Here is a 26,277-nt window from a genome sequence, read left to right as displayed (position 1 = left end):
ACCCCCCAGGGGTAGGGTGGGGCTAAAATGGCTGATCAAAGTTTTACATAGGAATATATAGTAAAAATCTTTTAAAATCTTCTTCTCCAGAACTACAGGGCCAGGAAAGATGAAATTCATGTAGAATCATCCTCAGTTAGTGTAGATTCAAATTTGTTCAAATCATGTCCCCCAGGGGTAGGGTGGGGCCAAAATGGCTGATCAAAATTTAACATAGGAATATATAGGGCAACCTTTGAAAATCTTCTTTTCAAGTATTTCAAAGCCATGATTAGTAATATTTATATGGAATCATCCTCAGGTATTGTAGATCCTAGCTGGTTCAAATTATGATCCCCTGGGGGGTTTAGATTCAAGCCCCCCCCCCAACCTCAGTAAACTTTCAGTTCTTGTCTGATATGTGTTTTTCCTAGCCTGTGTGCTCAGGTGAGCGCTGTGGCCCCTGGGCCTCTTGTTATCTTTACGTCTGGTTTTTACTTTTTCATTTATTTTTTTCGTTTCAGGCAAATACCATAGCTATCAGCCTATAGTAAGATGTTTATTGTACTGCTTACTGTTTACTGAGAAATATCAGCTGAATCTCAATGAACAATCACATGGTATCATAAGGGACAAAATCAGAGACAGATATTTTCCCATGGTTACTGCAGAAAGCTCAGTAGATATACCACAGGAAATCACAGAAACACGTGATGGTGTGATAACGTTTATATCAGACGACATCAGACATGATGTCTTGTACGCCTTTGTTACGGAGTGTCTGGTGGAGGAAAGTGATCTTGAGTTTTTCCTGACCACAGCGTCACGTGACGTGATCTCAGAATACTGCCGGTCCTGGGAGTATAAGATGAGTGAGGGAGAGAGATGTCTGTGTGTACCGGACTATCCAGAGAAGATGTTCGACCTCTTCATAGACAGTCTACAGCTGGACATCATCACACACTGTACCGTGTCTGACAGGAGCATTCATGACAGGATCAGTGGACGTTGTGAGTATTTATAACTTTTAATAAAGTTTTCCCCTAGAAACTAGTTTAAATCAAAAATCGACATATAAATAACTTATTATTGATCATCAGAATTAATCAGGAATTTAGGTACATAATTATTCAGATCATGCAATTTTGGTATTATTTCATTTGTATTACAGTAACTTATTTAGTATTGGAGTTTTATGAAGAGACTTACTTTTACAATCGACGGCTGACTTTTACATTTTAAAGGGGCCAACTCCAAACTCAAAAATATAGAATATGAATTTTCTTTATAAAACACATCCAAAGATACAAGTATTTAATTAGTATTTGTGTTTTTTTCACTGGGATCTTAAAGTTGTAAGGTAAATACTACAGTACTTAAAATGCATACAAACATTAGGATAACTTAACATCGTAGATTTTAAATACGAGCTAGTTTGCTGAAATGCGCTTATGCGAGAATTTTCCAGGTCTAAGTTATTCGTGCATTTCTCAGCTTTTCGTTCTCTTCATTTAACAAAATTACATAAAAAATTCATTTCCAATTATCAATAAATTCATTTGAATGAAAAATCAAAACTAGTGGTACATTGCATATTTCTTATTCTGAATCACTGACCCCGAGAGCTCTCAAGAGCTTCGGGACCTTTTTAGTAATAAATTGATTATACGCCTCCTGGTTCGACCGAATTAGCTCCATAGTTGGTCTTTTTTTTCCTTTCCTCTCTGGTCTACATTCCTCAGATGAAGAGGTAAGGGTCATCTTAATGATGCTCAACAGTATTCCCGTCTTCCTGAAATAGGTGGACCAGAACTACCTTTTCCAGATGAGTGTATTTTACTTGGGGATAAAATATATCCTAACCGTCACCCCATTCTTACCGCATTTACAGAACAACAAATAAATAGAAGGACCATTTTTGAAAGAAAAAGGTGTCGAAAAGTAAATCGAATCATTTCAACACATAGGTCTATTGTTGAACGGTCTATTTGTAGATTAAAGAGTTATAAAATATTAAGTAGTGTTTGGAGCCAAAACAGAAGACAACTTCGCCGAACTGTAATTATTGTTGCAGGGTTGGCTACTAGAAGAGAAATTTAACATTTTTCTTTAATTATTGCCGTAATGAACAAAAGGCTGTATAAAAAACTAACTATCGGTTGGAATACACTTTTTATATTGATAAGATATTGAGCATTACGGGTTATCTTAAGATTTTTGTAAAACAATGTTTAAAACGATAACCCTAAAATGGTTAGTATTTATTGCACTTAATATACACCATACTTCAAATGTGGTTTTTGTTCACCTGTTTGGATATATGCTATCCTGTGCAATTAAAGAATAAAACATTGAAATAAAGCAACAAAAAATAGTTCCTAAAGACAGAAGTTATAATCCATCTTTTGTTTTCTTTTCTGATTTACTTTATAAGTATGTAGCTATAGTGTGTGTTGAGATTCAATTTTAGTGTTTGGAGTCGGTCCCTTTGAATTGTAAAAGTCAGTCGTTGATTGTAAAAGTAAGTCTCTTCATAAAACTCCATTACAAACAATTATATATTTTTCAAGTAAAACCCTCACAACTACTTTACCCTTTTATATCTACATCAATACCTTAAAATATTTGATTAATGTCAGTTATAACCGACATAAATCATTGAAATGGAAATAACTTTGACAGGTCGTAGGCATATTGGGTTCGTTGTTTTAGTATAAATAGTTCTCCCGTTAAAAGCATATTGATTATTTTTGCATTTCTTTTAACTGCTCAAAAATTCTTAATCTATAAATCTAAGCAAAAGAAATCTGTGATTCATTTTGCAGGTTTACATGGTTTATTTTACAGATTATACATGTATTATAGGTTGTCATTTGAGACATTTCTATATCTTGATGCTTGAAAGATTTCGAATTTTGGGTTTTTTGAAAAACAATTACTAGTATATATATGTAAAAAAAATATTTTGAGTAAGCTATATTGCACAGATAACTAGTTGCATAACTTACTTGAGTATAAAATATGCCAAAAATATACCCATCCACATAATCTGCAGTAAATCGATTTTCTTATAATATTTTTGAAAGATTTTAAATATTCACAATAATAAATAAATTATATTTTAATATTAAAGGTACTTGGACACAGATGTGAAGTCAATATTTTTTTTCTATAATATTACGACTTATATATTTTAAGCATTTTCACAAATATTAATCTTATTCTTAATCCTTAATAAAAGTTGCAATCTTGTTGTGTATTAATGAGAAATATTAAAACTTTCATCCAGAAAAATAATTCTATTCAGAGTACAAATGTAAGAAAGCAAAACTCCTTCACAAGTATCGTCATTTCGAACTAAGAATTGCGTACAGAGTTTAACAAATCGAGCACACTCGTGTTATGTACATAGTTTTTGTTAACAGGGCACGAGTTTTGTAATTGTTGATGTTTAAATTCACCGGGTGCGTTCAATCGTCACAGTCTGCTTACCACAACTGCAAGGACTGACAATATATTGTGTGTTTGTTTTGCTTTCGAAAATATCCACTCTGAATTTTCTGGATTATAGTATTCATAGTTTTCATTTATACACAATGAAATTGCTACTTTTCCAAAGGATTAAAAATAGAATTAATTTGTGAAAGAGCAAGGATGTGTCAATCAAACCCGCCAAAAATTTGAAATTTTAATATCTTTTATATGAAATAAGATTTTTAATTAATGTTTGTGTGAAATGCTATTAAAATATATAAGTCGTCATATTATAGAGAAAATAATAACTTCAAATCTGTGTTAATTACCTTCAAAATATGTACAAAATAATAAAATGAAAATTACTTTTTAATGAATATTCACAAACATTTTCATTTATTATAATAATTTAGTATTAGTACATTAAATTAAACCAATGAATACATCTTAAATATTAACGAGATCTTCTATGACTTCGAAATACACATTTATAATACCTGTCAACTTATCAACAATACATGTTTATTAAAAAATATACTTTTATGACTTCGAACTTTGCAATAATAATAATGTCAACGTGTCGACCTGTCAGCCAGATATAAAACAAATATATTTATCAACAAATGCACTTCAATGACTTCGAACTTCACAGTAATATTGATGTCAACAGTTCGACCTGTCAACCAAACAGACAATGTAGCATGTTTTTGAACAAATGTTCTTCTATGAATTCAAAATACACATTTATATAATAAGGTCAGATTTGTAGTATTCAAATTCGATAATAGAAAAAATAACGTAGACAGTGCATGTATATAATGCACAAATATTTAAAATTCCAAAGAATCTGGGGGTTTAGGCGAGTCATATGCCCACAAGGATTTTCTCGCTTTGTAAGCATATCGAACATTTCATAGTCGTACGATTTACCTTAACATTTAAACTTTGTACAGCAATGTCCAAATGACAATACCTTTATTTCTTTAAATCTTGAGGTTATCGTTACAGTATTTTAAACATATGTGATCTTTTCATACTGCGTGTTAATTGTTATATCAAATATGTTTTCAGAGTTGGGAGATGGGTATACATTTCTTGTTAACTGTTTTTGTATACAGTACAGTCATATCGTGCTGGTATACCCATGGTTGTTTTCATTTCAATTGTGTAATACCGGTATAGTCTTGAACTAAATGCATTCAAATTGTTATAAACATGTTTCTCGAAAACTTGTTTATGATAGGAAATATATTAATTGACTATATATAAATTCATTATCTTATTTATTCATTTTGTTTTAGTGAAAAAAATATATGTATGTATAAATTTCAACCTAATCTTAAAAAAGCCGTGGTCCGAATACTTGCGACAAGTGATGCGTGCTTTAGCACCGCCGCTATGACCAGTGAGCTACGAAGTCTCTATATGTATAGCAACCCCCCAAATTGTACTTGGAGTTTTTGAGAATATGTTCCGAAATTTAAATAGGTAAACTAACTTTTTCATATAGAGTGGGTCTTCTTACCTTTTTTAGCTCACCTGAGCCGAAGGCTCAAGTGAGCTTTTCTGATCACATTTTGTCCGGCGTCCGTCTAGCTGTCCGTCCGTCTGTCTGTCCGAAAATTTTTCACATTTTCGACTTCTTCTCAAGAACCGCTGGGCCAATTTCAACCAAACTTGCCACAAAGTATCCTTGGGTAAAGGGGATTCAAGTTTGTTCAATTGAAGGGCCAGGCCCCCATTCAAGGGAAGATAATTGGGAATTAATGAAAATTTAGTGGCATGTTTTAAAAATCCTCTTCTCAAGAACCACTGTGCCAGGAAAGATGAAACTTATGGGGAAACATCCTCAGGTAGTGTAGATTCAAGTTTGTTCAAATCATGACCCCCAGGGGTAAGGCGGGGCCACAATGTCCGACCAAAGTTTTACGTAGAAATATACAGTGGACCCTCATTTATCCGAACACTTTGGTTCCCAGTCAATTCGTCCGGATAAGTGTAGCATCCGGATATCTGAATCACCAGTTAAACAAGACAGAATAACATGTTAAAATTTCGATGAAAAATTGTCCGGATACTGACACATCCGGATATTTGGCGTCCGGATATCCGTAGAAATATACAGTGGACCCTCATTTATCCGGACGCTTTGGTTCCCAGTCAATTTGTCCGGATAAGTGAAGCATCCGGATATCTGAATCACCAGTTAAACAAGACAGAATAACATGTTAAAATTTCGATGAAAAATAGTCGGGATACTGACACATCCGGATATCTGGCGTCCGGATATCCGTAGAAATATACAGTGGACCCTCATTTATCCGAACGCTTTGGTTCCCAGTCAATTTGTCCGGATAAGTGAAGCATCCGGATATCTGAATCACCAGTTAAACAAGACAGAATAACATGTTAAAATTTCGATGAAAAATTGTCCGGATACTGACACATCCGGATATCTGGCGTCCGGATATCTGAAGGTCCACTGTATAAGAAAATTCTTTAAAAATCTTCTTCTCAAGAATAGCAAAGCCATAATTGATCATATTTATATGGAAGCATCCTCAGGTAGTGTAGATTCAATTTTGTTCAAATCATGACCCCCGGGGTTAAGGCAGGGCCACAATGGCCGACCAAAATTTTACATAGAAAAATACAGGAAAATTCTTTAAAAATCTTCTTCTCAAGAATAGCAAAGCTGTAATTGATCATATTTATATGGAAGCATCCTTAGGTAGTGTAGATTCAATTTTGTTCAAATCATGACCCCGGGGAGTAGGGCGGGGCCACAATGGCCGACCAAAGTTTTATGTAGAAATATATACATGTAGGAAAATTCTTTAAAAATCATATCTTCTCCAGAATAACAAATCCATAATTGATCATATTTATATGGAAGCATTTTCAGGTAGTGTAGATTCAAGTTTGTTCAAATCATAACCCCTTGGGGTAGGGCGGGGCCACAATGTCCGATCAAAGTTTTACATAGACATATTTAGGAAAATTCTTTAAAAATCATATCTTCTCAAGAATAGCAAAGCCATGATTGGTCATGGTAATACTTTTGGATTTAAACTGTTCAATAATAAACAAATTCTACTTTTTCCTAGCCACAGTGCTCAGGTGAGCGATGTGGCCCTTGGGCCTTTTGTTTTTAAATGAAGAGAGATACATCCTCCCATACCCTTTCAATATTTGTATACAAAAATTGGTACAAAGACCCACTCTATATGAAAATACAAATTTACCATTCAATTTCTATTATTTTTACGGGTACTAAAGCGTGTTTCCATTTTGGTGGGTTAATTAAAATCAATTTCTAAGTCATTTGATTCAGGTTTTATCATAACTGTATATACAGTTGTATATGGTTATAAATAACTCCCAAATTTAACAAAAGCGGAATTTATAAGAATTTTTAAATTAATATTTTTTCTGCCCTTGCCTAGGCATATGACTCGCCAAAAACCTCAGATTCATTTGAAACGTTATAAATTAAAGTTGAATATTTTGAAGTTTTCATAAGATAGTACTTTATATTTCGTTAATAAGAGTTATTTTTCATCATTGATGAGTAAATTAATTGTGTTCATTATTTGCATCATCTAGTGAATATACCCAAAGAAGTATTAAGTTGGGATATCCATGCTAGAGAAAGGTTTGTGAAGAACTCCAAGTTAGGAAGCGTACAATTGTTTCGCGCCAGAGGCATGATAGTTGGATGTGCAGGTGCCGGAAAAACAACTCTTTTACAAAAACTTCACAGAAGAGGTATAACAGATGAAGATGAACCAACTGAGACAACTATCGGCCTTGAGGTTCATGAAGATTTGTTTGCTATTAAGAAAAACAAGTTAACAGGTGATACTTTCCTTTATCATATACTCAGTGGTAAATACACCAATTCTGCACGGTGTGATATGGGTGACGTCACAATACCCCATATCACGGACCGGTCCGAAAATCCATATCACGTATCGGACCGGCGGGCCGAAAATCATTATCAAACCGAAAGTAACGTTTGTATCAATTTTAAAAGTTAATTTACTTGATTTTTTTTAAATATTCATATAAAATAATTCTTCAATGACTTTTGTAGTCTTAATTTTTTTGTCAGTTACCTAAAATTGGTTCTATTACATTTTAAATAAAAATGTCATAAACAAGCATGAAACATTCTTCAGTGACCATATGTAACCTGTATGTAGCCTTCGGCCCTCGGGCTGATATGGTGCCACTCGGGCTGATAAGACATATGATATGGATTATCATTTTAGTATGTAATATTCTCTATTTTTCAAACAGTGTATATGCTATGTTTTAGAGTATATACTTATTTAATCAAACTGAAGTTCGAATTTCTAATTCTTTTGATTAATCACGCCTATGTTTCTCATTTGTTGAAAAGTTCCAATATCAGGATAGGTATGGTGATGTTCTTTAGAAAATTGTTCAGCATGTTTAAAACTAATGTATACACAGTAAAAAGATGACTACATTAAATATAGCAAAAGCTTTGCATTTAAACACCATGAAGGTTATCAAGGTATTGGATTGCTAATGTACATGTAATTATAAGTTTTATGAAATATTTAGCAAAGATTTTTGTCAGGAATTCTCTTTTAGTTTTATATTAATTTATAAGCTTATCTTCGTACTCAAACAGATTTTGCGAATGCTGACAACATTAGAAATCCATATCTTGACAACAACGTAATAAGCATGACAGACTTTGCAGGGCAAGTGGCATACTATGCATGTCACCAGGTTTACCTGTCAAGAAGAGCATTCTACATCGTGGTCATTGACATGTCCAAAAATCTTGATGAAGAATGCCGATTATATGACACAGATCGTCATGATCCAACAGGATCCTTATTTCATTCATGGACTTACGGAGGTGAATAACATATTGATACTTAATTTTTCATCTCCGAGTCTAGGTAAGAACAGTTATATATTTTATCAAATTTAATAAGATTTTATACGGCAAGTTTTTCTTTACATTTGTAAAATCATTAGCTTCTTCTTCTAGGTATACTTTTTTGTGTTATTTGTATTTATGATTAGGTATTTTGCAGAGGGTTTACGAAAAAGCTTTGCTAACGAGGTTTGTTGTAAATGGGACAAGAACCAATGACATTGTAAATGTATATTTTACCTATATTTACATAGTAGTAATTTAATGTAAAGGATAATTAATTTACAAACCAATTGAAAGTTAATACAGAAATGAAAAAAAAAAACCATGTGCATAATAATCTGTGAAAAGAAACATAAAATATCTTGATAAATAAGAAAAGAAAAAAAATTAATATTATATATATATTGCAGGAAACTATACCTTTTTCCAAATGACCACATTTTAGATTGAGCATCAATTTAAAAGCATAAAGGAAGATGATTATATCCAAATGAATATTATTCCTCTAATGTAAATTGTTATCACTGTGTGTTTTTTCTCTAACATTAAATTTTAGTTTTGTCCATCGCAAAATAATAGATTCTTGTGATTATCTTTTAAATTAGTTCACGTGAATGGTTACAAGCGAATAACTATAATCACAGTGTCTGGTGATTACTTTTCTTCTTCATATCAAGCTAGTAAGAGAAATAAACCTAAAATAAATATATAATAAATATAATAAATTATTTTTTTAATAAAAATATTCATACCGGGAATTAAATTCATCGCAAGTTGGCATTAATAATTTTATCCATTTAAAAATTATAAAGTCTTGTGATTATGCTTTTAAACGTGATCACCTGAATGGTAACAAGCAAATATTTAAATCTGGTGATTGCTTGTCTTCTTCATATCAAGCCAGTAAGAGAAAGTGACTTTATAAATATGATTTTTTAAATAAGAATATTCATATTAAATTTAATGCAAGTTGACATTAATATTTATGTGTATCTTTATCTGTAGAATACTTCCATTTTTGGCTACAAACAATAAATACATACTGCAATGACGGAATAACACAAAAGGATCCGAAAGACACAACAGCAATCAAAGATTCCATGCCAAATGTCAATTTACAGCCGGTTATTCTTATTGCCTCCCATAAAGACCAGCTGGTAAGTACAAAGTGTCTTCGTTTTAAAAATTGTTCATGCGTGTAGCGTTTTTTTGCTTTTGAACAAGCTTGATAATGGAAACCTCATTTGCAGCTAATAAATGAATATTACTACAAAAATTAGAAATTCAAACCTGATGATTGAAACGTGTAAGTCACCTTTTTATCATAAAGAATTGTTTTAGGTAACCATTGACGTCCTCTTTTACTGTACTATTTACATGTCTAAAAAATAAAACAGATGTCCTAAAGTCGGTGTCAACATTTATATCAAGTTCGCTAGATTATATTAACTCATACATGTATGAAGGAATTTTTAATAATTAATTGATAATGCTTGCAATACACCTAAATATCGAGATTAATTTTAAACATACAGGTTACTTAATTTTAAAAGACTTATTTTCTAAATATAAAATGGAAACACACATAAAATAGCAATATTTAAAATTATGTGTCACTCTGACCGGAAAGTAGCTATTTTTATGATTTATCGACTCTTCACGTGTATTGGGGGCTGGTACAGTACTATTTGCAAAGGTGCAGTGTTTAGTTATACAAATACAGCATGCAGACATTATCTTTATTGTCTCTTTAAGTTTTTGTTGCAGTATTCATAAATCGATTCATAAATGAATCAACTAATACACTGATTTTTATTGTCTTTGTTAGCCTGAATAAAACTTCAACTTGTTATTCACTCCATTATTTGATGGGTAATACTACTAACATGAGTATTATTGTTTAACCAGCATATATACATTGTCCTAGAATGCAGATACGAAATTGATTAACAATTATTTATTACCATCAGTCACACGATATTCCTGGGAGAAAACTGAAATATTTAGACAACATGTTGAATGTCGATGAACAAATCCTGTCAAAATAGAAAAAACTATTTTTGTGGAATATCTATACACCAAGAGTAGAAATTACTACACTATCAATTTATATCTTTAAAAATAATGTATTTATCCATGTATCGTACATTTTAATACAATATTTTTGATGGATGATAAATTTAATCCTCATCTCTTATTTGTAAATTTGTCGTGTATTTTATTCTTAATTGGAATTACAAATTCATTTAACATTAAAAATTGGATTGAGTTTGGCATGTTTTGTATTATCTGCAACGCCATGCCGTCCTGGTTAGACAACCAAACAGCCATCAATTTAAGGATGTATTCTTATGATACCCGAAAAAAACGTGCACTAAACTTTTAACATGCTTAAATGTTTCTGAAAATGTAATATCTAAGGAATAATTTAAAGACAAGAAATTTGTATGTTAACTTCACAATAGAGTTCTTTCAGAATATACAAATTTCATTAAAAATGCTATTAGACCTATTACAAAAACTTATAAATATAATCAATTGAAACTTAATTTTGCTTAGATTTACTTGAAAGTCTTAAAGTTGACTTTTAAAGCAAAATATGAGCAAATAAATACCAATTAGATAAATTGTGCCCAAAAATGTTGTTCACCAGTGTCAAAATTAGGCAAATTTTTCCTATAAAATTGCTCGAAAAACCTAAGAAAAACATATTTCTACAATTAAAATTTCTGTCGGTTGGCTCTTTAAACGGAGTGCCATATGGAGAGAATGGCACTTCTGTTATAAAAGGGCGATACAGCATTCATCATGTCGATTTCACTTGTTGACTTTCATAGGCCTATTTCGTAAATATCGTAATTTTGCATACTCTTGGTCATTAATACAACATAGAAAGATTTTTTTATTTAGAAATAAAAATAGTTAAACAAGTAAATCATAAAAACTATAGAACCTGTTCTTAAATTGTTATCAGTTTGAATTTTATGTTTACGATGGGGTAAAATTACATCCTTAAATAGCTCACTAAAGGAAATCAATCATATTCTCAGTGGTTGTTTTGAAAACCTCGTGGATATTTTCAATGAAGTAGTCTAATGTCTGCTTAGCTACCCTTAAAATGAAAGCTTTGTAAATCTTCCCGACAAAAAAATAATAAATCATGATTCCCGGCGATAGTTTAAAAATTTAAAACAAAAAGGGAAATAATGGTGAAAACTTATTTTAAACATCCGATAATCATAGACGCTACGTAATTTATGTTTATTTATATTTATATATAATCTCGAAAGCTAATACATTATAAAATTAACTGTGTTGGGTTTTTTAACACATGTTTTCATTTCCTTATTATGAAGCAGGTCGGAACTTGTAACACATCAGAAACATTTTACAGCCAGTTGGATGCGTGTTTATCTAAAGAACAAACCCTTAAACAGCTTATAATACCATATCGATATTTTGAAGTAGAATGTCCACCTGGAGCATTGACTCAAAAGCAACAGATGACAATTGACCGCGTTAAGAAAAGTATAGTAGAAACTGTACAAAATCTACCACATTGGGGGGAAGAAGTTCCCTTGAAATGGTTTGAACTTGAGAAAAGTCTTAGCAAGAGGAAAGCAAACGGAGAAAAGGTTCTGAAGTGGTTAGAATTGAAAGAAGCGGCAAAATCGTTTTCAATAGACGAAGATGACTTTAATGATGTTCTCCGTTTCTTACATGAAATAGGAAAAATCCTATACTTTTCTGTGGATAAGCTCAAAAATACGATCATCATAGATGTTCAGTGGTTTGTTAATGCATTCAAATACATCATAACTGACGAGAAGCATTTTGCTCGGGAAGACAACATAAACGTACTAGTTAATACAGGGAAAATTACTGGGCAATACATTCAAGAGATATGGAAAGATATCGAAAGCCATCGTGATGAACCTTGTGCTGATACAAACCTTAGTGTTGAGACTGATAGACATCATGATTCATTGTGTCAATCTTACTTAAATCACAAAGATGAAATTCTACAATACATGGACAAACTTGGCCTGATGACAAGAATTGAAGGACATCTATGCGCTGACAATGAGGAGATATATTACATTCCGAGCATGAACCGAACCGACTTTTCCATTGAAAATAAAGATGAAATCAGAGGAAAACAAAAATCAGCAATGATGGTATACTTTTTCAAGTCTTATTTGCCCCATTTTTTCTTCTTTCGATTAGTGGTAAAGTGTTTAAAGAAATGGAAAGTTTGCGATGAAAATTCTTTTTTTAAAAATGCTACACTTTACAAGGCTGAAGAAGCTGGTCATTATTTTGCAATCGCCGTTAGCAAAACATCCATCCAGTTGCAAATATTTACACGTGATGAAAAAGTGAAAATGGATGAAAAATGCGTCAAGAAAATCAGACAAACAGTGGAAGACTTTATACAAGAAATAACAGAAACCTTTCACAGGGGAATTATTTATGATATTGGTTTTTCATGTAGCGACATAAAAATTACAGATGAAGATGAAGATTTCTTTTTGAAAGGGACAGACATTAAACAAGAAATTGGGAATTCGAATGAAATAACCTGTCCAAAACATTTTCGTGGTAATTACAAGCACAAAATAGATGCAGGCAAAATACGTGTGTGTTTGTTGGAGAGAAAGTCCACTTCATTTTCAAGTGACAATTAGAATTTTTTTTTCAAACTGTCATCATATTTTGAAAAAAGTGTTGTGCTTCTGTAGATAAAACGTTTTTCCCAAGGGACAAAAAAAAAGAAAAAAAAAATAGACACACAATTTTATCTTGATAAAGTATATTCTTACCTTTTATCTCTCTAAATTTGAAAACTTTGTCTTAAAGGTACAACTTTATTATATTGTATAACATGCATGCGATAAGCATCCTCCTTTATTTAGTATTGTTTTTTTTTTATTGTTCTTTTTGTTAGGATATATTAGCATGGTAACCATTACCCACAGAAATAAAATTATCTGTACCCGGTTTATGTTTGTGGCTTGAGATCCTTCAATCTGAACGAGTTTTAAAATATTAATATGGCTGTGTCCTTTTGGGTGCATTAACTTTTATGAGTGATATGAAAGTGATCATTTCATTACAGAGAGATGCATTTAAGCCATATAACGTTTTGTGATGCAATGTTGTTGTCTAAATTTGTAAGGTCAGGCTTTATATACATTATTTCTGTACTGGCAAGCAACCTTTATTTATCACTTTTAGAATATAAAATAATTATTACAAAATAACGGATATCAACTTCAAATTCACTTTTCTTTGAAAAAACATTATTTGAACAGACGCTGTAGAAAAAAAGTTTACTACTGTGAAAAAATTACATTTTGATCAACACATTCATAAAAAATGTTTACTGCTGTGAAAAGAATTAAGTTTTGATCACCATATAAATATTATACTGTAAAGCATTTATGAAAAATATTCTCATCTTCTTCTCAAGCTCCACCGGGTCAATTTCAACCAAACTTGCCACAAAGTATCAATATGTGAAGAGGATTCACATTGGTTCAAAGGAAGTGATATGCCTTCTACCAAGGGGATATAATTATGAATCAGTGGAAAATTAATGGAATCTTTCAAAAATCTTCTCAAAAACCAATGGACCAGGAAAGATTAAATTCATGAGGAAGCAACCTCTGGTAGTGTAAATTCAGGTTTGTTTAAATCATAACCTCCAGGAGTAGGGTGGGATCATGACAGGGGGTCTAAATGTAATATAAGGATACATAGAAAATGGAAAATCTTTAAAAATTATCATCTCTAGAACCATTGCGGCATGAAAAATGAAGCTCATGCGAAAGCATTCTCTGGTAGTGTAGATTCAAGTTTGTTCAAATCATGACCCCCCGGGGGTAGTGTGGGGCCAAGGTGAAAATAAAGAAGAACAATCAATTCGATAAAAATCTACAAATAATATAAAAATGTAAGAATGGTATGAATCATGGCCCCCTCCTCCTAAAAAAAAGGATTATGGATCATATCAGGTTTCAGAAATCAGATTTTTATAAAATCTATGTTTAATCAAAAATTGTTTTAAATGGATAAAATAAATAAGTTTTGTCTCAATATTAATTTTAAAATTTATTTTTTTTATATATTTGAAAAAATTATACAGGAACAAAAGTCAATGTATGGTACTCATTTGGCCCCATTTGTTTTTTATTTCTCCAATTTTAATAACCTAAAAAAAAGGATTAAGGATTAATAATGTCATGTGAGTGAAGAAAAATTGTCATAGTGTGAAAAATTGACATTCCCTGCTGACTGGTCACCAGTTAATTGAAATAAAAAATTAACACAAGAATCATAGGTGTACAATGTGCAATAGGTGGTTTATCGATTTTACCAGTGGAATTTTTATTTAAAAAAAAAAATGACAACTTTATAAGCTTAAGATGAACATTTTACAAATAATCAAATAATCAGTAATTATTACATTTTTTCTTACATTTTGAGTGAATATCAACGCAGAAGGTAAAATGTAAACTGTTTTTTAAAATAATAGAAAAGAAGAAGGCTTAATTGCGCCCTAAAAATTTAATGTTCTTACAAAAGTTATGAAATTGGCTTTATAAGTAGTTGCGTAGATGAATATGATAAATAATTTTTTTAAATGGTATGAAGGAGTACCATTGTGGAAATGTGACGTCATTAATTTGATACATTTCAAAATTTTAATGCAGAATAGACTCCGAATGACCCATTCCTGTACATGTGCTTATTTTCCTTTGGAAAAACGTGTAGTATCTGCCACAGTCATTGTTCTGATGTACAGCATGATCCCAAAACTAAAATAAAATGGAGAAATGAGCTTTAAATGTTTATATCAGAAATATAAATGAAATTGTTCCTGCATGTTCGTAGAGCATATTGCGCATCTTATCATGTGGGAGACATACATGTACACTCAATATGTAAGTGACAATGGTATGCATAAATAAGGGACGATATACTATGTGATGTCTTTTCGAGTTTAATGTGAAATCAAGGTAAGAATGGAGATAAATATTTTAACTGCATGAGAAAACATTTTCAATATATCTTCTCTCTTTTTTATGTAAAAGGGATATAATTAGACTCTAGGGAATACCAAAATATCGGAAGACCTAGTCTCTGTGATTGAGACGTTCTAGCATCTTTTGATATCAATCTGGGAGATGTCCATTGACAAGGTACGAGAAAAGAAGAGATCCACAGAGAATCGGTATATATTGCATAAACGAAAGATTTTTTTTACATACACAATTGTATAACCTTTGATACATTTCAAACTTTAAATTTCTTACTTAGACCATGGAAGCTTGACAATTGTTTAAAATCATCCCTGTGTCATATCTTTGACCAGGAAAGCACGTGAAATCCTGTGTATTTATTAACATTACAATACTGTAATTAGAGCCACTTAAAAAAACATCTTGTACAACGGATTTGAGGAAACTAAAAAGTTAAAAAGTAGCCTACAATTTTATGGTAGACTGCACAATTATGTATGTACACAATATGTACACAATAACGTTCTCATTATATTATACTTGTACGAAGGACACTTCTTGGACCTGATATCTATTGCTGGTTTGACAAAGAAGTTTTCTTTTATAAAATGTACCTTAACCAAACTAAATGTCGTCTATCACATTTATAATTTATATGTCCATTGTGTCATTTTGCAGGGCGAGTGTGATGCATTTTTTCAGTAAAAGGTACCATCCGAAAATGTTTCGTTTATTTCACTGAAAATGCTGATTTATAGTTGGATTGAACATGTTGAAAACGGTTAAAGACAGATATATCTTAGCTGAGTTTTGTAATTTACTCTACTATTTAGCTTTCTTTTGTTTGGTCTCATAACATTTTTTTAACCTTTACAAAATGGGTACCTAATTTAATTGTACATTTAATAATTCAATAGCTTAATATAAAGTCACAACAACGGCAAGAACAATGGTTGTGTAGGTTTCGGAGCCAAGATTGTGAAACTCATGTAGTCATCGTGTCACAAAGATCTCAGAGCTAAGATCGTAATTTCTCATAGTTCATCTAGGAGCTAAGATGTTAAAAGGTATTTATACCTAATATGGACACCATTTTACAAAAAGTTGCAGTGAATTGATCACGTATTTGGTATTAGCATTTAGCGACTTAAAGTGTTACTTCATTATAAATGATATAGTCCGCCACTTACTGATCTCCTTAAATAATACGGATATGTCCTCTGGTTATATTAACCTTGTGTATTTTGCAAACCTTTTATTAAAACTGAACTTGAAAGTGCCGATGTTCGAGAACAATACATCATAAAAACTAATTGCCAATCAAAAGAAGACGCTCTTCTAATCATATCTAATCTCTCAGAGTTTCAAAACACGTTCATAAATAAGAGGTTTTTGTCCGGCACTTTACTCTCTGATAGTATCAATTATAATTCATAACACAATATCAAAATATTAATAAGGGCAATGTACAAAATTATTATGTTTCAATTAAAACTGGAATTTGTAAGCTCATAATTAAAATCAATAGACCAGACAAATGCATACATTCGATATAAAAAAAATAAGGGAAGTTATAATGACATCAGACGTTTTCTTTTTCAAAGATAAGTTCATGTAAACGCACATTCAGATTTTTTTTGTCTTTCGCTGTCCACATCAATTATTTGCAAGAATGTATTTTCTGTAAATCATATGCTTATTTCACATCCTGCGTTGAACTAGATTTCATGTAAGTATAAAAGCAATGCCGACTCAAGGGAGACATGACATAATAGCCAGCAGGGCAATTTGTCTTCAATGAACCTGACGATTTTCCATTTTAGTTCTGGTCCAGAATATGCCTTCTACAGATCCGCAATATCCCAGTTTTCCACTCTCTCTCTCTCTCTGGTTCAGGTGTGTCATCTACAGATCCGCAATATCCCAGTTTTCCACTCTCCATAATCAGGTAATAGGTAGGATACTTCATGGACCTAATATGAAAAATGTAATCAATTTCTATTTCTTTTACTGGTTCACAGACAAACACGTTTTTTCGTAAAATGTTATATAGCGCGTGGTAGCATTTAATGTAAGCATGCTTTACAGATTTCATGTCAAAAGTTTTGTCGGGAGATAGCATTTTAGAATATAGCCCCGTTGCATTTGTTGGCTTCTGGATTATAATTTGGGGATCCATTTTTTACGCCAAGTATCATTTTATATATGTCATTTTAATATACGTGGGAACATTTAATGTAACATAAAATTTATTTTTGCTTGTCTTCTAGAAACAATGACAATTTTATTAACATAAAATTTATTTTTTTAGAAACAAGACAATTTTATTTATCGTAAACTGTATCTTATATCTTGTCCTAGAGATACTCATACACAGTGAGAGAAGAACCGCTTCCACTTCCCACCATTATACTCTGTAGATCAGTAACATATAGAGCACGGAGTAAAGGAGAAGACTTATCTCCTTCAAGTAGAATAGAGAGAAGCTCGTCATTCCGGTTTAATATATGGATTCCAAATTCGCTGTGTAAATTAATGACGTAACTTAGACGGGGTTTGATTTTCTGTCCGGAACTAAGACACACTAATATATTTCCCATAAAATCTGTGCAGATTCCTGTCGGTCGAATTAGTGATAACGAATAAGAACCAGAGTAGGAAAATCGATATTGTCCTGACTTGGAAACAACGACAACCTCACTAGCATCAAAGTCCGATGTACAAATATCACCATTGATGTTTTCTGCGATGTAGGTTACACTAGAGTATAAGTCTTCTCCATTATCATGCTTTTGAATCTCTTCTTATTCCTTTCCCATTTTGCTATATCTTGCTATTTTCCATTTTGTATCTTTTTTCATTTCCACAAGAATGTCTCCATTTATTTTAGAGGAGTAGATAGACCATGGTGCCCATTCCCCTGTGGTGAGTAGAGGTGTGGTTTTCATATCACTGTCTACTTTGTAGATGGTCTTTTTTTCATAATCTGTATAAAGAAGATCTTCCTCTGCTGTGACTGTATGGTATCCATCCACCTGTATTTTCATGACAATCTTCTAAAGTATATTTCCTTGCAAGTCAAACTGGATGAGACTTCCATCATCATCACTAGCCCAAAACTTCTCCGTTGATACTCGAGATAAATGAATAACTGCACTTAGACCAGATATTTTAAATTCCTGTACTTTTGTCACAAAACCAGTAGGTTCCATGATGACAGGCTGTGGGTATAGTACAATTAGATTACCATCCGGCGCAGTTTCATCATTGTATTTTGGCAATCTTGGGTCTCTACCTGGTTTGACAAAACCAAATAGCCTTCCTACTTTTTCCTTTGTAATTATTCCCTTTGTAAAGGTTGGCACCCGTGGTTCAGTAAGTTCTGGAAAAGGTACCAGAATATCGTTTTCTATCTCCTTGCTGAATGTCATAACTAGCTATGGTTTCCATGAGGACATGTCAATACTGTAGTCAACAATCTTTTTCTCAAGGTATAGGATATAGTCTTCTGACTCCTTTTCTTGCTCGGCCATTTCACCCAGTATTGAAGCCTCCATTATGTCTAACTTGGTATTGTTGTCGTCTAGAACAGTGTCCACAGTATTTTTAATCTCATCAGCACTCTGCTTCATAGATAATCGTAAATTTGCAATTTCCTCCTTAAAATTTTTTATTCTTTCTTTCTGTGGTTTTACTTTCCCTAAAGATTCGGGAAGGATGGTGTCCCGGGTGTTCATCAAGTTTTCCTTTCATTGTTTTAGACTTTCATTATAAGCAACTTCAAGATCAAGTACCTGGTGACCATTATGATCTTTGACAAAGCATTTTGAACAAACAGGGGCGGGGCATTCAACACAGAAAAGCTCTAAGATTTTTGCAGGGTGGATTGGGCATATTTCTGTTGGTAGTTCCCTATACCTATCCTGATAAAGGACTACAGCATGTTCTTTGTTTTCATCGCCCAAGAGATGAGCATCTCTGCATTGCCCACACATGCGAAGACTACAGGTGTTGCAGTAGAACTTGAGTAGTTGCTACAGGTGCCACACTCTATGAAGTGTAGAGCACTGCCTTTACTGTGGCTCATAATTGCAGGTGAAATTGATCTGGATTGAAAATAAATACATTGCACTGTTGATTCTGAAATTGCACTAAATTACTCATGTCTCTCCAATTATATGTATAGTACGTAGATATTAAATTTGGTCGCAGTAATGGATATCGGTTTGTTTGGTTTGAACTTTTTTGTTTTTTAAATTTCCCTATGATAATGCAAAAAACTTACATTTTATCCTTGTTTCTTGATGATCCTAATATTATTTTTTTTACTTCTATTTGTCCGTCATTGTCATACCAATCTGTTCAAGTGCAGTTTTATCTACGTACTATTAATCTATATGTGTAATAAACAAAAATCATACGATGCTTGATAAAGTCCTGCGTAGTATTAAAGGGGATTTTGAAAGATAAAACAGGTAAAAGATTAAGTAAATACTAGTGTCTTCTGATGTAGAATACTCTAGAATGTAATGAATAAAAATTCTATGTGGAGGCCTAATTTTTCATTATTTAGATTTTTTTTTACATTTTATAATATCCATGAGGAAATAAAAGCATTTCTGTTTTCATTTTTAAAGCTATATAATAATTATTTTTAAAAACTGAGAAACTCCGTAAAGACATAATTAAAAATCATCATTGCGAGTTCATCCAACAATCTGATGATTTGCTATGGTTCAAATTGTATGAATTCCTCTATTTTTATTGACTTGCGCTGATATTTCTTATGAGGTGCATGTATAATTCATTTATTAGTTTTTTTTGCTTAACGTCCTGTAAAGAGTTCTTTGGTACGACTGAAGAATTAAGGAACACTTAAAAAAAAAAAAATTGAAAATAAGCAAAATGTAAAATTGGTATTTTTTCTCCCTCTTTTCACACCATTCACAAAGCAAGATTTAATAAATACAATAATTAAATTAACAAATATCTGATACTAATGAAATTGGGTTCGTTAATGAAGAAATAAATACAAACATCATGTTTGTCGTTAATTGTAGAGAAGTGTATTACCAATGTTATCACAGCTCTGAAATATATATAAACGATCATAAATATTTTATAACAATACATACATGTAGTTCACTTGCCAGATAGCACGGTAAAAATTAAGAGTTCTTTACTTTTAATTGTGCTCATTCATAAAACATTAAGATTATATTTCTTAATCAATAATATGTACAAAGTATAAACACAAGAACTTATGGCTTAAACAATCAGATCAAATTATATTGAACTCTTTCAGATGAATATAATTATATGGACAATATTCAAAATACAGTATATACATCATACCTATATGTGATATAGAGCCGTTACTCCAAATATACAATGGTGAGTGAACTCTTATTCATGCAGTGATCTGTATATAAATATACATAACTTAAATTTACTGCTCTCAAAAATATAAAATACACTGATATATGAAATCATTACTCTGTTCATTATCTCCATATCCTTCTTTCATTATTTACAAAGTCATTAAATTACCATAAAGACTGAAACTTCATACTTTATCAGCTGTTTAAATAAGAATATTAATATTTGGGAATTCAACAGATAAACAATTATATAGAGATGATGAAATTAGTAAAAGTCAACTTACGTTCTGTGCAGTCTGTCTTGGTCATGGTCATAAATAAGTCAATATACACAAAAAATTAATATCAAAAAGTCAGTATGTCTGCTCCGACCAAGATCTCAAACAGAAGTAATGAACTAAGCTATAGGACCAAAAGAGAGGGAAACTAACCAACCAATGAAATCCAAGTTGGCCCTGACACATGTAAATAGAAAGGGACAGGGGTTTAAATGACCACTGCGATGACATACATCTATAAATAACTCAATTAACACAAATTGATGTAAATAATTTCTTGTGTATTTGTTCAATAAATGAAATGCTGAAAAGAAATAAATATAATAATTCAACTGAATTAATTTAATCCTGAAGTGAAATGAATCACTCTTTCACACTAACAAATTACATTAAAGTCACAAGTCTTTGTCTCTCATTGCGTATCAATTACAATAATTTCAAGAAATTAAGCTGTTCTTTATTAGAAATTAGAAAATAGTTCAGCTTCAAGGGATAAACTGTAAATAATGCATCCATTCCTCACGATAAGTTGAAGTTCAGGCTTTTTGACATCGCAGACAGCTGTTTTTTCAATAAAAATCGAGCTCGAGAATATACTTACTAGTGCCTTGTCATTGGCCATTTGCAAAATTGTTTTGTTGAAAGCATTCTCATTCAACACACAACATGCACAACTACTCCGAAGTTGATCTTAAAAAGATGTTTGAGTTTCTGATTGACAAATATATTTATTTAGTTTTTGGAGATCAGGTCTTCAAACAGTCTGTTGGAATTCCCATGGGTAACAATTGCAGCACATATAATAAAACCTAATTGTCCGTCAAATGAAGAATCTCTTTTTATTGTATCTTATCTCTCAGAGTTTGTATAGGCAAATTCATAATTAAGATGTCGCTCTACGCATTGATGGTATCAATTATAATTCATTACACAATATCTAAAATATTAATAAACGCAATGTACAAAATTTATTTATCAGTTGCAATTATAATTTGTGTGCTCTTATGCTACAATTCAAACATCCTTAACCAAAAATTCAATGAATAAACCAGACAAATTCAGATAATTTATATTAATAAATGAGATACAGTTAATAATGAAAGCAATAATGTCATTATTTTTTTTTAACTTAAGTTCATTTAAGGGGTACCGACCCTCTGCTCTTAGTTTCATAATTTTGTTTTAAACTTCCTAACACTGATTTTCATCAAGACCATTTCATCAGTTTTCAAAATGGAAAACAGTATGAGGTATAAAGCGCTGCTTTTTTTAGAAATGATTTTTACGTCTGATCATGATATGAAGAAATTTTACCACAGAAGATAGAAAAAGTAATGATTTATTTTCACAACATAAAATTAAAAATATAAATTGTATATAAAAATAATATTTTGTGTCATACCTATCAAATTCATAATAGAAAACATAATAAAGCGCTGCTTCTTAAGTCAGAATTTCACACTGTTGTATGTAGTTGTAAAAAAAATAATATATCTGTTAGCAGGGGTTATCTGTCTTGAAAATATTGATTTCCTTTGAAAAAACATGTTCTATTGATAAAAATTCCAAATTCGGTACTCAAAACATAAACAATTTTCAATATGGTCCTTAAAAAAGATAAAACTTACTATAGTATTTAATATAAAAGGCTTTTGATATTGAATTTGAATGTTTCAGACACTTTCTTGTTTAGATATAATAAAACAATTTGAAAAGCTTATGCAAAGGAAATAGAAGCTAATGTTTCCCACATATGTCAAGCTCGTTTAAATTTACCGCTCAAAGGTGTCAATTGTGAAACTCTGCTAATGAAAACTTTGAGTAGTAAGTATTTAGAATTTTTACTTAGAAAGTTATCCCTGAAACGCACTTTCAGATATTTTTTGTATCTTTCGCTGTCCACATCAATGACTTACCAGACTCCTTTCGAACGTATTTCCTGTAAATCATAAGCTCCTCTGACATGCCCCGTTAGACTGGAGGTCATGTAAATAAAAAAGCAAGGCCTACTCAAGGGAGACATTACATAATAGGGCAGTCTATCTTCAATGAACCTAATGATTTTCCATTTTCCTTCAGGGCCAGGCAATCCCTCTACAGACCCACAATATCCCAGTTTTCCACTTTCCATAATCATGTGATACGTAGGATACTTAACGGACCTGATATGAAAAATGTTATCAATTTCTCTTTCTTTAACTGGTTCAAAGATAAACTTGCAATCTCTTTTCCGTAAATTTTTCTCTCCCCAAATTGAGCCTTGTCTATCCCATCCAACCTTCATATGCCATTCAGGCCATTTTGCTGGGCGAATAAGATGCATTTTAGAGCAAAAGGTATCATCTTCATCTAACCGAAAAGGGTTTATGGATTTCACACGCATGAAATGCTGAAAATGTCTAAGTTCTGTTGGATTGAAGATGGTCAAGAAGACAATTTTCTTGAAACTTAGTTGTAACGTTCTCCACCATTTCGAAATCTGTCTTGTCGGTTTCCTTAATAACGGCGTAAACACCACTAGTGCTAGCCTGGTCAACATTACTACTTTTCTTTATTGCATAAAGTTGCCATAGAACTAATGTTCTCAAAATTGCCAGGCGTGCGTAGAGATCTATATATGCGACAGCGCGACTAACAGACTTTATGTCTGGGTGTGTCATAAGATTTTCTATTTTCGCCTTTAGTTTTCCCAGAAACTCTACACCTTTATAAATCAGAACTCTGTCCTGAAGAGTCTCTATCTCTTCGTCACTTGCCTGATTATGAATTCCCTTTAAGTAGGCGTGTGTTGTGTAGAACAGATCTTCAAGTCCACATGCTTCTGACGTAATCTCGGAATCTTGAAATTGCATATTTTTCATCCTCTTTGATTTTTTGGTCATTCACTCTCATCTTATCTCCGAAACTTGAAAAATACTTGTTATTGTTCCAAGGGTTTTCGCCACAGATTCGGCTACCGGGACATTCTCTGCGATTTTCTTTGTAGCATTGGCATACAATCGCTAGTTTGGAAAAGATATGTTCCTGTAGGCCCCTAGCTACTTCTTCTACACACTTGTGTAATTCATATACAGAGCTACCTATTTCTTTTGATTTTTTAGGACTTTTAAATACCTTGCCTAAATCTTTTTCAATGTTTTCTTCGTCAAGTTTTATCCGTGATCGGGAGGTCGTGAGTTCGTATCTCGGCTGCGACTGACCTAGTCGTTAAAATTGGTAGCAACTGTTCCTTCGCCATGCGCTCAGAAATTTGAAGTGAAAGTTGTGGGTCCTTCGGATGAGACCTTAAAAACTCAGGCCCTGTGTCAGCGGCAGGCGTTGGCACGATAAAGATCCCTCACTGCTCAATGGCCCTGAGTGCCGAGTAAAGGTCAAAATTTGAAGCCCTTCACCGGCATACGGTGACGTCTCCATATGAGTGAAAAATTCTCGAGAGGGACGTTAAACAATATACAATCAATCAATCAATCGTCAAGTTTTATCTTTGGAAAAGATATGTCGCCATCCACAGTCAAATAACCATTACTAGCCGCATGCTATGTAACAAGAAATGTAAATTCGAGTATAGACCGTTTTCCTATTACATATTTGCCTAGAAGTTATTCCCCTTAGCCACCATCTTGTGGGGCAAGGTAGTGAATTTACCTCTTTGAGCAACCAATTTTAATCATGCATGCAAGAAATTTATGGAGGAAAATATTTTCAATCTTAAAACTATGAATTAATAAATGCTTTAACAAACTTATATTCATAAGAAAAATATAGAGTTAGTTTAAAAAGTATTTTATTCAAAATATACAGAAAAGTATACAGTAAATATGGATTGATCAGCAGATATATATAGTTAAAGATAAAAATAGAGTTAACTTTACCTCAGTAATCAGTATAACAAATTAAACTTAGTTGAATAATGAAAGATCACAAAACGATCTTAAATTTAAGTGCAATTTTTTGGAGTTTAGTCTGACTTGAGATTTAAGACAGTTTCATAATCCCGGTGCCAGGGAATGGTGCTCTACAAGACAGCGGCTAAGGGGAATAACTCCTAATCAAAATATGTAATAGGAAAAGGGTCAATTGAATTGCGATTAACTTGTTCCGACATTCATCAATATGCAAATTGGATACCATAGTCACATGGAAAATATTGACCCTGCTATTCTTTTTTTCAAATCAAAAAGAACTCTAAAGATATTTCACCTTTTATTGAAATAAGTTATTAAAAAATACGGGACTTTTTTGTAGATTGTCGTCATATTCTTCTTTTAAAATATAACGCAGATATAATCACAATATAAGAGCAGATTTGAATTGCAGAAGTATCAAGTTTAAGTTTAAATACTCTTCTGAGGAGAAGATCTCATTGTCTGTTTTTGTCGAAGCCGAACTGCCATTGTTTACCACAGAACTTTTAGAAAATGATATCCCAAGTTCATCGATATTGCCTTCCTTGTGCATATTTGAAATAATTTATCTTTAGATCCTTGTTCTTTTTATTTCTACTTGGGTATTATCAACAAATGCTTATTTTGTGTGACTTTCAGACACTCGATTTTTTTCTCAGGTCATAAATTCGTTTCTTGTAAGATATAATTATGTTATAAAAATCTTTAAAAATCTTTTTTGATACTATATATGCAAACGAAATTGACATATTCAAAGCTAAAGTAAAGTTATTTCTGAAATAAACATACAGATAGTTTTTACATATACGCCATGTTTTTACGCAGTTCTGTTTGAAATTGCAGTTTGGGACACAAAAGCTTTTTTCTCCTCCGGTGGTTTTAAATACAAATGGTGTGTGTTTTCCTGCATTTAAAGACATGCATTCAATACATTGCAGTCTAGAGTAATGTTTATTTAGTCGTCTGTATTGTTTTTAAGATAGAATTCTGGAATCTATATCCATAATCAGAATATCAGAAACATTGTAAAAGATAAAAGAGGTACAAGCAAACAAGTACCAGTGATAGATTTTCATTAATGATATCATTTCTAATCTTCGATACAAAATGCAGTAATTGTTAAATTTATGAGAATATTATCAAAGAACAATTAAGTTTGTATAGAGCTTTATTGTAAAGATGGTTCAATTCAAAGCTAGGTCAAGAGTTCAAATTTTGGTAGTACCTAAGAAAGGTCTTATCTCAAGGAAAACGTGTGAAAAATTAAAAACGAAGTCAAGGAAATCAAAAGTTATGGCCGATGTTAAAGTTTTT

General features: G+C 32.1%; 2 protein-coding genes across 3 annotated transcripts; both read left to right on the top strand.

Moving 5' to 3' along the window:
* Positions 1 to 503: 503 nt before the first annotated feature.
* On the top strand, positions 504 to 7,575 carry LOC134239509 (uncharacterized; the record flags this gene model as incomplete). The annotated part of the gene is made up of 3 exons (XM_062721685.1): positions 504 to 989; positions 7,060 to 7,311; positions 7,568 to 7,575. Coding segments are annotated over 3 exons (746 nt in total), but the record flags the coding sequence as incomplete, so codon positions are not given.
* A 542-nt stretch (positions 7,576 to 8,117) lies between these two features.
* Positions 8,118 to 13,621, top strand: LOC134239511 (probable serine/threonine-protein kinase pats1). Of its 2 annotated transcripts, none has more exons than XM_062721689.1 (3): positions 8,118 to 8,350; positions 9,380 to 9,531; positions 11,734 to 13,621. In XM_062721689.1, exons 1-3 carry the CDS (start codon positions 8,173 to 8,175, stop codon positions 13,060 to 13,062), a joined length of 1,659 nt encoding a protein of 552 aa, XP_062577673.1. In that variant the 5' UTR covers positions 8,118 to 8,172; the 3' UTR covers positions 13,063 to 13,621. The 2 variants fall into 2 exon arrangements, with proteins under 2 accessions (XP_062577673.1, XP_062577672.1); XM_062721688.1 differs by having other exon boundaries at positions 11,731 to 13,621.
* The last annotated feature ends 12,656 nt before the right edge of the window (positions 13,622 to 26,277 follow it).

Source organism: Saccostrea cucullata, unplaced genomic scaffold (assembly GCF_032062105.1).
Source record: "Saccostrea cucullata isolate Sc308-1 unplaced genomic scaffold, CSIRO_AGI_Scuc_v1 ctg5886, whole genome shotgun sequence".
Taxonomy (NCBI): Eukaryota; Metazoa; Mollusca; class Bivalvia; order Ostreida; family Ostreidae; genus Saccostrea; species Saccostrea cuccullata.
Note: the sequence above shows the minus strand (reverse complement) of the source record. Positions and strands in the feature narration are given on the sequence as shown.